Source organism: Gorilla gorilla, chromosome 3, assembly GCF_029281585.2.
Source record: "Gorilla gorilla gorilla isolate KB3781 chromosome 3, NHGRI_mGorGor1-v2.1_pri, whole genome shotgun sequence".
Taxonomy (NCBI): Eukaryota; Metazoa; Chordata; class Mammalia; order Primates; family Hominidae; genus Gorilla; species Gorilla gorilla.
This window is the reverse complement of record NC_073227.2, coordinates 102,909,239-102,923,904: the sequence shown is the minus strand read 5'-3', so window position 1 is coordinate 102,923,904 and position 14,666 is coordinate 102,909,239. Positions and strand designations below refer to the sequence as shown.

The following is a 14,666-nucleotide window of genomic DNA, read 5'->3' as shown; positions in this document are numbered from 1 at the left end:
TGACTAGCATTCTATTGTATATATGTACAGCATTGTTTGTCTACTCATCCACTGAATAATGTTGCTACCAACGTGGGCATACAGATATCTGTTCATGTCCCTGCTTTTTATTCTTTTGGATATATACCTAGGAGTGAAAATGCTGGGTCATATGATAACTTGATATTTAACCTTTGGAGAAACCATCAAACCATTTCCTGCAGTGGCTGTGCCACTTCACATTCCTCCATCAGTACCTGAGGAGTCCAGTATTTCTACATCCTTGCTAACATTTACTTCCCTTTTTTAAAGGTATGGCCATCCTTTCCCTCCAGTCTTATTGGCCTCTATTGTGTCACATGCCCACTTCTAAATTAATTATTGGCAAAGTGAAGGATATTACCAAAATTGCTTTAAACCAATCAGGACCAGGGCCCTGGGTAGGGTCTACATTACCCTAAAGGACATGGCTGCAAGGAGGACAGTTAGATACCTGAACAAAATCCAGACATTCCAGCCAGAAAGAAAGGATGGGACGAGGAAGAATAAAGGGAAGCTACCATCAATGTTTGCAACAGGGTGGCTTTAAAAATAGAAATGCCCAGACCAGAGATTCTGATTCACTTGGTCTGCAGCAGTGGGTGCTCAGCATCAGTCACTTTTAAATGTTCCCCAATTTATTCTAATGTGCAGTCAGGGCTGCGAGCCCTGATCTAGCAGGTTAGGCTGCCCGTTAAGCCAGCTCGTGTGAATGCTGAGAGATGAGAAGGACAACATGCTACAGGAATGCTGTGCAGTGCACCTCGCCTGGGGGACTGATGAAAACCCCTGAGAAGAAGTGATGTTCAGACTGATGCTTGGAAGAGGCAAGTCAGCCAGGGCTGGGGAAGAGTGTCATAGACACGGGACAGCATGTGGTTCAGTTTAAGAAGAGGAAGAAGCTCATTCTATCTAGAGTGTACACAGTATCCACTTCAAACCCTGAGGGGACAATATTTTTACTCAAATATATGCAACTTATGGGGCCAGGTCTATGTTCAACACTCCAGCCACGTTTATCTCTGGGTAAGTTTCCCTCTCTCTGTGCCATGTTCTTGGTTGGCTGAGTGAGCAGCAGGTTATACTAGAGGCATCAGACATTCAGGGTTTAAGAATTGAGTTTGAAACCTGCCCATGCTGTATACAACCTGTGTGGCTGTGGGGAAGGCCCAAGACATCTCTGGACCTCTGCACAGGTCCTGCAAAAGAGGTTATAAAAACTACATCATAGGGCCATTATGGAACTCATAAAAAAAAATGTATGTGAGCAACATCATAAATATGCTGATGAGTTGCAAACTTCTACTCCCATCCCCATCTCTCTCTAGGGCACATCTCGACTCCAGACCTATATGTTGATATCCCCTACCTGGCAGCCCCATTTGGATGTATATTGGGCATCTCCCACTTACCGTGTCCAAGACAGAGCTCTTCATATGCCACTCCTCCTCCATTCTCCCCTACATCGGCTTAAGGCATCTTAATCCTTGGTGTCATCCTTGACTCCACTCTTTCTCTCTAACATGGAGTCTGTTAACAAGTCGTGCCACTCTACTTTAGAAATATACCCAGATTCTGACCATTTCTCACCACCTCCATGACTATCCAGGTTCAGGCCACCATATTCTTTAACCTGGATCATGTGACAGCCTCCTATGAGACCCTCCAAACTTGATCCCCCATTATTCCTACTTTATCTCCTACAACCCTCCCTCTTGTTCATCTGCTCCAGCCCCAAGTCTCATGCAGACCCAGTCTGCATGGCTTCAGGGCCTTGCTATTTGTGGGTACCCCTGCCCCCAGTTAGCCAAATGGCTAACTTCTCACTTCCTCAAGTCTTTAGTCAAAAACCATAGTGTCAGCAAGCCCTCCCATAGACACCCTATTTAAAATTTCAGTGCCTGCCCTTAATATATCATATTCTCCTTCTCTGCTTTTTTTCTTCCTGGTATTTACCACTAATGTGCTCTACAATTTGCTTATTTATATTGTTCATTGTCTTCCCTGCCAGAATATACCAGATATATAGATCTCTGCCAGTATACCCCTGCTCCACAAAGCCAGGGATGATTGTCTGTTTTATTCACCTTCTTTTTTTTTGAGATGGAGTTTTGCTTCTTCGCCTAGGCCGGAGTGCAATGGCATGATCTTGGCTCACTGCAACCTCTGCCTCCCATGTTCAAGCAATTCTCCTGCCTCAGCCTCCCCATAGCTGGAATTATAGGCATGAGCCACCACGCCCGGCCTTGTTCACCTTCTATCTCAGTTCTAGGGCAGTACCTGGCATGTAGTAAGCACCCAATACATTTATTAGCACAGCATTTTACAGAAGAGAAACCTGAGGCTCAGTGTGATTAAATAATTCATTCAAGGTCACATAGCTAGAAGGCGCTGTGTAGTTGAATGTTCTGTGATGCTTTTTAACAACAACAGAAAACCCATTTAGCAAAAAGACAGGGCAGCGTCAATGACTCCTCTCCAGCCCTCCTCCCTATCACCAAATGAAGAAAGGAAATCTCTAAAATGAGGAAGGAGTAGGTGCAAGAGGGCGTCGTGGAGTTGCTCTGTGGCCCCTTGGCGAGACCATTCATGTTTGAGTGTTATTCGATGAGGAAGCTGGGGAGCCATCTCAGTGCTTCTTCTGAAGCACAAAAGCCAGTGACTGTTATTAAAAGGAGACCAGCTGCTCGAGGCTAAAAGTGCACAGGAGGAAGGGATACTCCCTACTTGGGAAAGATTTGCTAAGTCGGCTTGAGATAGTCAGGGAGGATTTTTAGACTGTTTTCAGCATCCAGACCCATCTCACTGGCAATCCTACCCAGACTTACTGTGCCCCCTAAAAATTCCTTCTTTCATCCATTCTACTGAACATACAAAGAGGAATCCTAGCCGATTACAGGGAAGACAATCAGAGAATAACCCCAGAAGTAGATCTCTGCAGCGTCATTGGAATGAGGACAGTGATTTTTTTTTGAGAATGTCTTTTTTGAGGAAGAGGCAGTGTGCCTGGACCATGGTGGTTCTAGTTGGGGAAGCCCGGGCCTTTTCCTCCTTACCCCTGGGAAACCACATCGCTAGTGCTGTCCGTCCACAGGGACCCACCCACTTGGCAGGGTACAGCTTCTAGAACCAGAGCCAAGGCAGGCAGGAGGCTCTTTAAACAGTTCAGAGGGAGGAGGCAGGAGCAGGGTCTGAGTGGAAGCTGGGTGCTGCAGGCTGTGGTCAGACCAGAGAAGGCCGATTCCATGGGACTGGGGTCAGAGAGCAGGGGTCAGAGAGCAGGAGCCAGAGCAGGGCCTCAGCCTCTCCCTGGGAGGCCACGGCACCTCCCTCCGCCTGGGGCCTTCATGACTCGAGGGTGTCTACCCCAAAGCTGCTGCAAGCATTCAGAGAAAGAAGTGCCCAGGGCCCAGCAGAGAGCAAGCCCTCCACACGTGTTTCTCTCCCTCTTCTTTCAGAAGCAAGTTGGGGATGGGGACGGTGGCTCAGAGCAGGACTGGGAGAGGCTCCCTTGAAAGGCTGGGGTTGTAATCCAGAGAGCGGAGGAAGGAGAGGAAGCTGCTGGAGCTGCAAGATGGCTTCTGTTGCCATTGTTCAGTTGTTTGCTTTCCTCCTTAGAGGTGCGGACAAGAAGTAGCAGAGCCAAGGCTCTGGGTGCCTCTTCCATGTTCCCTCCATAGCCCTTTCCTCCTCACATGCTCACCGCTAGCTCCCAGGTCCTCGGCCTGTGCAGGGCCTGTGTGCTCTACACAGACGTCCTCTTCAGATGATGCTCCCATGTCTTGGCTGTGGTCCTTTCTGGAAATTGCCCTTGGCCACAGAGAGCTGCCTCGCCCAAGCATTTGCCCTCCCAGGGGCTCCCTGAGGCCAATGCCCAGATGATGCAAGGATAATACCTTTCAATTTCATATAGGTCTTAAGATCATCTGGCCCAGAACGCCCCATCGGATCCACTGAAACTCATTGTGGGTGACCTTCTCCCTCCACCCAGTGCTGCCTTCTTCCCTTACTCGCAGATCATCTGGAGAGAACTCCCTAAGAGCCTTCTGCCCATGACTCTAGAAGGCCACCTCTAGGGCCCTGAGTCCCTTAGTTGTCTTTGGTCTTTGCCCCTCCAAACACAGCCCACTCATTTGACTTCCTAGGCACCCACTATCCACTAAAGTGCAGCCATCCTGTATCCCAGTGACTAGAAAATGGGTGCTGATGGGTTAATATGGTGTCCAATAAAAATATTTACCATGATGGGAGCTGACACATGCACAGCTAGCAGTCTGCAAAGCACATTGACATATGTTTTTCCAGTTGCAAGGCAGAATAGCATGGTGGTTTCTGAAGTGACTCTGCCTGAATTTGAATTTCTGTCCCACCACCTATGAGTCTTGCGACTTTGGGCCAGCTACATAAACTTTCTGTTGCTCTATTTCCCTATCTGTAAAATGGGATAGTCCTTTGTGCTTACAGTCCCCTGTAAAATGTAATAGTCCCTTCTTCAGAGAATGTTTGTTAGAATTAAATGAGTCAATACATACAAAGGTCTCAGAACTGCCCTGGCACATGGTAAGCACATAGTGTGCCTTAGCTATTAGTATTTGATCCTCACAACAACCCTGTAGTACTACAATTTCTACCTGTGTTGGGTACTTCTCAAGACACTCATATTCTCAGCCCAGCTTTTCACTCCAGCTGTTTGTTCAGCCACCTGCTGGCACGGATGTAACAGCGCCTTGCTGAGCTGTGTGGCTTCTCTTACTTCCTGCTTGAGATGCCTGCAGAGCCCACTTGGCTGTTCTGACCCAAGCAGACCTGGAAGTGTGGGGGAGCTAATATCCCATGTGGCACCCCTTGATGCCAAGGAGGTATTGGAGCCAATGGAAAAACCATCCCTTCTTTTATTCCCTGAGAAGATAATCCAGAGGTATATTGTGACCCATCAAAATCCAAGTTCAGTTGCCCCAGCAGTAGCCACTCCAGTAATGCATGCAGTCATGGCCTTCCCCCATTCCCCATTTCCTTGAGCCCATTTGCCCATCCATGCCTGTCAATGGAGCTCACATCCCAGAGTAAACTGCCCAGACACTGGCCGTTGCCTTGTGGTCTGCTTTTTTTTGGGGGGGGGGGGGGGGCAGGGCAGGGGGCGGGGCATCTAATTGTGCATAGGAGAAGGGTAAAAGAATAGAAAGAGGCATGTCCTAAACACCATGGAATACTATGCAGCCATAAAAGGGAACAAGATCATGTCCTTTGCAGGGACATGGATGGAGCTGGAAGCCATTATCCTCAGCAAATTAACACAGGAACAGAAAACCAAACACCGCATGTTCTCACTTATAAGTGGGAGCTGAACAATGAGAACACATGGACACAGGAAGGGGAACATCACACACTGGGGCCTGTCAGTGGGGCAGGGAGGGGAAAGCATCAGGATAAATAGGTGATGGGTTGACAGGTGCAGCAAACCATCATGGCACACGTTTCCCTATGTAACAAACCTGCACGTCCTGCACATGAATCCTGGGACTTAAAAATTTTTAAAAAGAACCATACAGTAGAAGAAAGAAAAAAAAAGAGGCATGTTCAACATATATAATCAGATTTGGACTCAAGTCAGAGTCTTCCACCTACCAAATTTCATGCCCTCACACTGTGCCTGCACTCCCAGTTGATACATATGCATCTTAACAGAGGCCTTCCAGAAGCTTGATTAGGCTGCAGGAGGCCGAGGAGGAACACACTATGAACAGGTAGCTTCAGTTACTTTGATGTTCCTGCCCTTCTCCTGCCCCTGCATAGAGGCAATCCTGCATGGCAAGAGGGCGGTGAGCAGTAGCTCCACTTGGCTGAAGCCTGGGTCAGGGGCTGCACCTAACTTGTCTTTGTATCACCAGCACTTAGCTCATGTATCAGTAACACTCAGGGTCTGGCACATAGCAGGTACTCAGTAAATGTTTGCTGGATACATAGGTCCAGAACTCAAACTATGGGTGATTTACTTCTTAATGATTACTTTCTATGTGGCCATGCCTGTTTCTATACTTATTATTTTTTTGCTGGTTTGGAATGTAATCTCTGATGGACAGAGAACTTTTTTTTGGGTGGAAGATTGTCTACCTTTTTACCAAGGTGAGTTAGTACAGAATTATGTACCTAAAATTATTTAAGAAGCATTAACTATTTCTCAAAATTATTTGAGAAAACCTGAATATCAGGTTGATTGATGAAAGAAATCTCTAGGTGCTATCTTGAACTGGTGGCCTGTGGGATAAATGTAGCTCTAAGATATATGGGTTTGGCCAGCACAGTGTTGATTATACTGAAGTTATTCTGAGGTATGCCACAGGGCCTACCACTTCCTATAGCATTCTACCTGTCCCAACTCTCAAATTTATGTTACCTGGCTAGCCCTTGCAGGTATATGGGTCTTGTGACCCCTACACAACAGGCTTCCACATATAGAAAGCATTGAAGGAGCTGACTGGCACAGTTCTCTCCCTGGGCTTTTTTCTGACTTTTCCTGTGACTTGCTCAGCCCATCCTCTCTCCCATCAGCGGGTCCTCATGGTGATATGGTGTCTTGCCCTGTAGGTACTATAAGATCTCCGTGGTGCTCATGTGCTTTATGGTCCCCACGCTGGTGCCCTGGTACATCTGGGGAGAGAGTCTGTGGAATTCCTACTTCTTGGCCTCTATTCTCCGCTATACCATCTCACTCAACATCAGCTGGCTGGTCAACAGCGCCGCCCACATGTATGGAAACCGGCCCTATGACAAGCACATCAGCCCTCGGCAGAACCCACTCGTCGCTCTGGGTGCCATTGGTGAGTAGGGGTGTTGAGGGCCAATGGGGAGAATGGTGGCCCAGGTTTTCTTGGCCTCTCAGTAGTTTTGTGGAATCAGTAAAGAGAAGCAGTGGAGTGGAATGGAGTTCAGTGAACTTGAGCTTTTTTTTTTTTTTTCCGAGATAGAGTCTCACTCTGTTGGCCAGTCTGGAGTGCAGTGGCACGATCTTGGCTGACTGCAGCCTCTGCTTCCTGGGTTCAAGCAATTCTCCTGCCTCAGCCTCCTGAGGAGCTGGGATTACAGGCATCCACCACTATCCCTGGCTAATTTTTGTATTTTTTTTTTTTTAGTAGAGACGGGGTTTCACCATGGTGGCCAGGATGGTCTCAAACTCCTGACCCCAAGTGATCCGCCCTCCTTGGCCTGCCAGAGGAGCTTTGGCTTTAGGATCCTGACTCTTGGACAAGTCATGTGATCTCTCTGATTTACAGTTTTCCTATCTGTGAAATGGGACTAGCAATGCTTATGTCACAGGAATATGTAAACTGCTTAGTACAGTGCCTGGCACGTAGTAGGTGATCAGTAACTAGTAGTTATTCATCATGACCATGGAAATGTTCTAAAGGAGAAGCAGCAGTTGACTCTTCTCTCAAACTGTCCTGACCATTCTAGCCTCAGCTGTCCAATCATTTGGCAGAGCTTAAGAAAAAAGGCCTTCAAACAAAGACATGGGAAGGAATGAGACTTAGCATTTCACGGGACCATGAAACAGTTAAGAGCGAGGCCTCTGGAGTCAGTGACTTTGGTTGAGTCCTGGTTCCTCCACTTACTCTCTGGGCAAGTCACTCGTTCTTCTGCCTTTCGTGTCCCTATCTGTAAAGTGGGGGTAATACTAGCACTTACCTCCTCCTGGGTCATTAGAGGGCTAAATGAGTTGATACAGAGTGTTCCTACCAGTGCTTGTATGAAACAAGCCTTCGTGATGTTGCTTTTTTTTTTTTTTTAAGACGGAGTCTCGCTCTGTTGCCAGGCTGGAGTGCAGTGGTGTGATCTTGGCTCACTGCAAACTCTGCCTCCCGGGTTCACGCCATTCTCCTGCCTCAGCCTCCTGAGTAGCTGGGACTACAGGCACCCACCACCACGCCCGGCTAATTTTTTGTATTTTTTAGTAGAGACGGGATTTCACCGTGTTAGCCAGGATGGTCTCGATCTCCTGACCTCGTGATCCGCCCGCCTCGGCCTCCCAAAGTGCTGGGATTACAGGCGTGAGCCACCGCGCCCGGCCCGTGATGTTGCTTTTATTGCTAGTCATGTGTTCTTAGGCAACTTACTTGTCCCTTCTTTGCATTTATCTCCTCGTTTTAATCATAGCAGGGATAATCATAGCGGTTACTTCAGAGGCCTCAGGCTAAAAGGGGTTAATATCTGTCAGAGCAAGGTGATTAAGAAATATTAGCTCTACCTTTGTAGAAGCAACTCAGACTTCTTGGTAAGCTGAGCCTTGAGCACAGAGATCAAACATAGGAAAGTTCCTACTGTTAAGTAGAAATGGTCTCTGTGTCACTCAGTGATGAGATTCTGCATCACTTCATTAGGGCCATCTGGTTTTCAGACCCCAGGGATCCCAAAGTTCTTGTCAACTTGCACTGATGGCAGCAATAGAAGGTGGAGTGAACACTACATTTAGCCAGGGAATAACTGCATAAGCAGGGAGAAAGTGCCTTGGAAAACAGGAGGGGCAGTGCCCCAACCCTTCCTTTGGCTTTCCCCTCCTCTTGCCCTGCATCTTCTGAAAGGACTGTAATGAGGGAAGCCATGGCCAGTGTTGATTCTGTGAGTAGGCAGAAATGGGGACAAGATGGTCCGTCACCATGTAGGGATGGATGGGCCAGGAAACTCAAGCAGTTTGGCCATGACATGGGCCCTAGGGAGCTAGGTATTGGTTATAAGTCTATCCAGGTCAACACTGGACTCCCAGACAGTTTGCCTCCCAAAAGTCCTTGGAAAGCTCTTGCCATACCCAGTTGTGCAGTAGAGTGGGGACTACATCATAATGTCTATTTCTGAAAATAGGGTGAAGAAACTTTTCCATACCGCTCTTTAATCCAGGAAAAACACTAAAAATGATGAGGGGGGGAGGTGGTGTGCAGAGTAGGGATGGCATAAATTTAAAAGAAAATTGCAGACCACAGATGGATCCATCCTGAGGTACTCGTTATAGAGCGGAATCCTTTAAACATGGTCAATGGGAGAACTATGTGATGACTGGTAGCCACTTCAGAAGTAAGAAAAGAGTCTGACAGTTTCTCAAACAGTTAAAAATAGTTACTATGTGATCCAGCAACTCCACTCCTACATTTATACCAAAGAGAAATGAAAACATATGTCCACACAAAAACTTGTATATGAATGTTCATAGCAACATTATTCATAATAGCTAAAAGTGGAAACAACACCAATGTCCATCAACTGATGGATGGATACGTACAATGTTGTACATCCATTTAATGAAATACCGTTTGGCAATAAAAAGAATGAAGATCTGATACTTGATATACAATGAATGAACCTTGAAAACATTTTTTATGTGGAAGAAGCTAGTCACAAAGGACTACATATTGTATGATTTTATTTATATGAAGTGTCTGAAATAGGCAAATCTACACAGATAGAAAACAGGACTGGGAGGGAGTAGGAGGCGGTTGGGGGTGATGGCTAAGGCATGTGGGTCTTTTTGGAGAGTAATGAAAATGTTGTAAAATTGATTGTGGTGATGGATGCATAACTCTGTGAATATATTAAAAGCCATTAAATTGTATACTTCAAGAGGGTGAATTGTACAGTAAGTGAATTTTATCTCAATAAAGCTGTTTATGAAAATCAAATGAACTAATCATTACAGAAATGCAAATTAAAACCACAATGAGATATTACCTCACACTTATTTGAATGACTATTATCAGAAGGATAAACGATAACAAGTGTTGGTGAGGATGTGAAAAAAGGGAACCCTTGCACACTGTTGGTGAGAATGTAAATTAGTGTAGCCATTATGGAAAACAGTATGGAGGTTGCTCAAAAAAATTAAAAATAGAGCTACCATATGATCTCACAATCCTACTTCTGGGTATAGATCCAAAGGAAATGAAATCAGGATGTTGAAGAGATATCTACACTCCCATGTTTAAACAGGATTATTTACAGTAGCCAAGATGTGCAGTCAAATTAAGTGTACATCAACAGATGAATGGATAAAGAATATGTATTACATATGCATCATGGAATACTATTCAGCCTTAAAAAAGAGAAAATCCTGTCATTTGCCACAACTTGAATGAACCTGGAGGACATTATGCTAAGTGAAGTAAGCCAGGCACAGAAAGACAAACGCTGCACGATCTCACTTCTATGTGGAATCTAAAAAAGTTGAACTCCTAGAAGTAGAGTAGAATGGTGGTTACCGGAGGCTGGGGCAGGGGGGTTGTTGAGAGATATTGGTCAAAGGGTACAAATTTTCAGTCTGACTAGAGGAACAAGTTCAAGAGGTCTACTGTAAAACATGGCGATAGTGACTACAGTCAATAACAATGTATTGTATTCTTGAAAATCACTGAGAGAGTAGATTTTAAGTGTTCTTACCACAAAAACGTAAGTGTGTGAGGTAATGCACATGTCACTTAGCTCAATTTAACTATTCCAAAATTTATACATATCTCAGAACCCGGTGTTGTACATGATAAATATATACAAATTTTATTTGTCAATTAAAAAATAAGTAAAAGTAATTTAAAAAATCAAATCAGAGAAGCCATGAGAGCTCTCATGAGTACACCTTTTAAAAAAAGTGAGAGAGTCATGCAAATCAAAACCACAATGAGATACCATCTCACACCAGTTAGAATGGTGATCATTAAAAAGTCAGGAAACAACAGGTGCTGGAGAGGATGTGGAGAAATAGGAACACTTTTACACTGTTGGTGGGACTATAAACTAGTTCAACCGTTGTGGAAGACAGTGTGGCGATTCCTCAAGGATCTAGAACTAGAAATACCATTTGACCCAGCCATCCCATTACTGGGTATATACCCAAAGGATTGTAAATCATGCTACTATAAAGACACATGCACACATATGTTTATTGTGGCACTATTAACAATAGCAAAGACTTGGAACCAACCCAAATATCCATCAATGATAGACTGGATTAAAAAAAATGTGGCACATATACACCATGGAATACTATGCAGCCATAAAAAAGGATGAGTTCATGTCGTTTGTGACAACATGGATGAAGCTGGAAACCATCATTCTGAGCAAACTATCACAAGGACAGAAAACCAAACACCGCATGTTCTCACTCATAGGTGGGAATTGAACAGTGAGAACACTTGGACACAGGGCGGGGAACATCACACACTGGGGCCTGTCGTGGGGTGGGGGGAGGGGGGAGGGATAGCATTAGGAGAAATACCTAATGTAAATGACGAGTTAATGGGTGCAGCAAACCAACATGACACATGTATACATATGTAACAAACCTGCACATTGTGCACATGTACCCTAGAACTTAAAGTATAATAAATAATAATAATAAAGAAAAGCTACATGAAAAAAAGTGAGAGAGTAAAAGCTGCCCACTGGCCACTGGAAGGGGTAGAATAATATATAAGTACATTCTAGATATTTAAAGATATTTAATTTACTTACCTATTTGAATGATTCTCATTTGTCTCTCTTGAGCTCTTCCAAAAAAGGATTTTTTAATCACTCCAGCCCACAGAGACTATTTTTTAAAAACAGTTGTACATCAAAACGATGATCTGTTATCAGCCATTTAGCATTTACCTTAAGAAGGATAGCTCTGAGGTCATGGTATCATGTCTGCAGTTCACATAGGAAAGTTAATCTTGTGACGATTTATTGCTATTTTTTCTGTTCATATTGTTTGTCTAGCTAACTAAGTCAATGCCTTTGGAGGCAGTAACCAAGTCTTTTGCTCCTCACAGAGGCTGACACCATGTCCTGCACATGGTAAACCCTGAAAAAATAGGTGATTCAAAACATCTATGCAGAGAGGTGGTGATTGAATTATATCAATGCTTGCTTTGTCTTCCAGGTGAAGGCTTCCATAATTACCATCACACCTTTCCCTTTGACTACTCTGCGAGTGAATTTGGCTTAAATTTTAACCCAACCACCTGGTTCATTGATTTCATGTGCTGGCTGGGGCTGGCCACTGACCGCAAACGGGCAACCAAGCCGATGATCGAGGCCCGGAAGGCCAGGACTGGAGACAGCAGTGCTTGAACTTGGAACAGCCATCCCACATGTCTGTCATTGCAACCTCGGTTCATGGCTTTGGTTACAATAGCTCTCTTGTACATTGGATCGTGGGAGGGGGCAGAGGGTGGGGAAGGAACGAATCAATGTGGTTTGGGAATGTTTTTGTTTGTCTCAAAATAATGTTGAAATACAATTATCAATGAAAAAACTTTTGTTTTTGTTTTTTTGTTTTTTTTTTTGAGACAGAGTCTCACTCTGTCACCCAGGCTGGAGTGCAGTGGCGCAGTCTCGGCTCACTGCAGCCTCCACCTACCTGGTTCAAGCAATTCTCCTGCCTCAGCCTCCTGAGTAGCTGAGATTACAGGAGCCTGCCACCACGCCCAGCTAATTTTTTTGTATTTTTAGTAGAGACAGGGTTTCATCATGTTGGTCAGACTGGCCTCGAATTCCTGACCTCAGGCAATCCACCCGCCTCGGCCTCCCAAAGAGCTGGGATTACAGGCGTGAGCCACCGCACCCTGCCGAAAAAAACTTTTTTTTTTTTTGAGACGGAGGCTTGCTCGTCCCCCAGGCTGGAGTGCAGTGGCGAGATCTCAGCTCACTGCAAGCTCCGCCTTCCGGGTTCACGCCATTCTCCTGCCTCAGCCTCCCGAGTAGCTGGGAGCCAGCACGCCCAGCCTAAAAAACTTTTCAAGTCAATATTACTACGATTTAACATTGGAGTGTGGACATGTGATTTAATCGCTATAGCTAAAATACGTCAAATATACGTTGTCATGTGCTTGAACATGATGCTAACCCTGACAGGATGAAGGAAAGTAATATTCTTTCAGTGTAGTTCAGGAGAGCATTTGTTTTATTTTCTACCAATTAACCCATCATTGCTTTTAAACAACCATCTGAAGGAGCAGAGAGGCAGGGTAGAAGACAGAAGGGGGATCTATGTGGTAACTAAAGAATGTTTCTGTTCTGTAATTATTGTGTGTGTGTGGTTTTATTGTTTGCTTAAGAGAATCAAAAACTGAAAAAAATGAGAATACAGGAAATGGCTCTTGTTTATTTTTTTGCTGTGTTTACAGCTTGTTAATGCTCCACTGTCTTTGTTTCAAGAGAGATTTGTTCACTGCCCAGCTCGTTTTGTGTCCTGAGCCCTATGCCCAGCCCACCTTATAAATCATGCCTGTTTAGATGTTTGATTTTGTTCTGTTTGCTATTGTTATCTTAAAGGTGTATAACTCTGACATGCCAGACATCAAATTAAGCTCAAATTAAGCTCTCGTTTAAATGTTTAAACACCTAATTTATATTCTAATTGATCCCAGCCACTGATGCATGTACTTTAGCTACTTCTGCTAAATAAGCATATTAATTTTCCACATCAGGCCATCAAATCTTGAGAACCAACAGTTATCTAGAATTCCTTGTCTACTAATGTTTCACCTGCATGCAGCCTTCATTAATTTTGTAGCAAAATATAAAGTGATCATTATGTAGCTTCTGGATTAAAAAAATTTGTGTGTGAAGTTGCTTTGTAAAGTGCATGTGGAATTAATGGGACAGTGTGCCCTTTGTGTTAGATGTTAGAGCAAAAGAAAGGGCTTATAGTGTTAGTATTGGAGCACTTTGAAGATAGATATTTTCAGAAAAGATGTAGGATTTAAAAGTTAAATTTTAAATTTTAGAAAAAGATATGATGGCAATTGGAAATAGTCACAATGAAGTTCTTCATCCAGTAGGTGTTTAACAGTGTTATTTTGCCATTGATAATGTGTAAACTATGAGTGATTTACAATAAATGATTATGAATTCATTGGTGTTCTTGTCCAGATACTTCAGTGCTGTTTAGAGAATGTTCTTTCCAGAGTGCTTGGTGCGTCATGATGATTGTATGACTCGCATTGGGATTTGGGCTCTGGGCTAACAACAGCCCCTGAGACCAGCCCCTGAGACCAGGCCTGTCCTATCCTATGGGCCTTAGGCAACAGCCAGAGGAAGCCAGCAAGTTTTATTTGGAATGTAGAACTCCCAGTGGTATTGTTCCCTGATTCTCACTCACCAGCAGCCACTGGGAGTGCTTATAGATGATAAATGGGAATCTACTCCTATATGTCACCCAAAGGAGCATGAAGGACACCTTCCCCTCTCCAGGCCCCACCAATAGTTACCAGAGGTGGGGGAGATGGACTCCTGTTTTCACTCTAGTCCTGCCTCTCTCAACCTCACCTCTGCACCACCAAAGTCTCCACCCATCTTTTGCCCCAAAGCAGCTGTGGCTGTACTGTCAGGTAGAAGCTTCTTAACGTGTCTGCAGTTGAGTGGGATTCTAGCCATTGATGGGTACCAGGCTAGATCAGATCATGTAAGGACCCTTTGGATGTGACCGTAGCATTTTTCAGCTGCTTCATATCCCAGTCACACATTGCTAAGACCTTGTATAGAGTGCAGGTGGAGTGTAGTCACATTCCAAGATAAGTTTGTATCAGCATGATGTGAAATGGCCCTTAATTGGGAATGTATATGTGAACCTTTGACTCCTAAAAGTACTAAACTTACTTACTTGTCCATTAGTCAAAAAGATAACATTT

The 14,666-nt window shown here is 44.5% G+C and overlaps 1 protein-coding gene across 1 annotated transcript in view; it reads left to right on the top strand.

Moving 5' to 3' along the window:
• The window catches only part of SCD5 (stearoyl-CoA desaturase 5), a 169,560-nt gene extending 155,669 nt beyond the window's left edge, over positions 1 to 13,891 (top strand). The window contains exons 4-5 of the mRNA XM_019025844.4: positions 6,604 to 6,836; positions 11,915 to 13,891. Of these exons, the coding sequence (XP_018881389.2) occupies positions 6,604 to 6,836; positions 11,915 to 12,105 (424 nt within the window). The 3' untranslated portion in view covers positions 12,106 to 13,891. The remainder of the gene's footprint in view (positions 1 to 6,603; positions 6,837 to 11,914) is intronic.
• Positions 13,892 to 14,666: the final 775 nt, after the last annotated feature.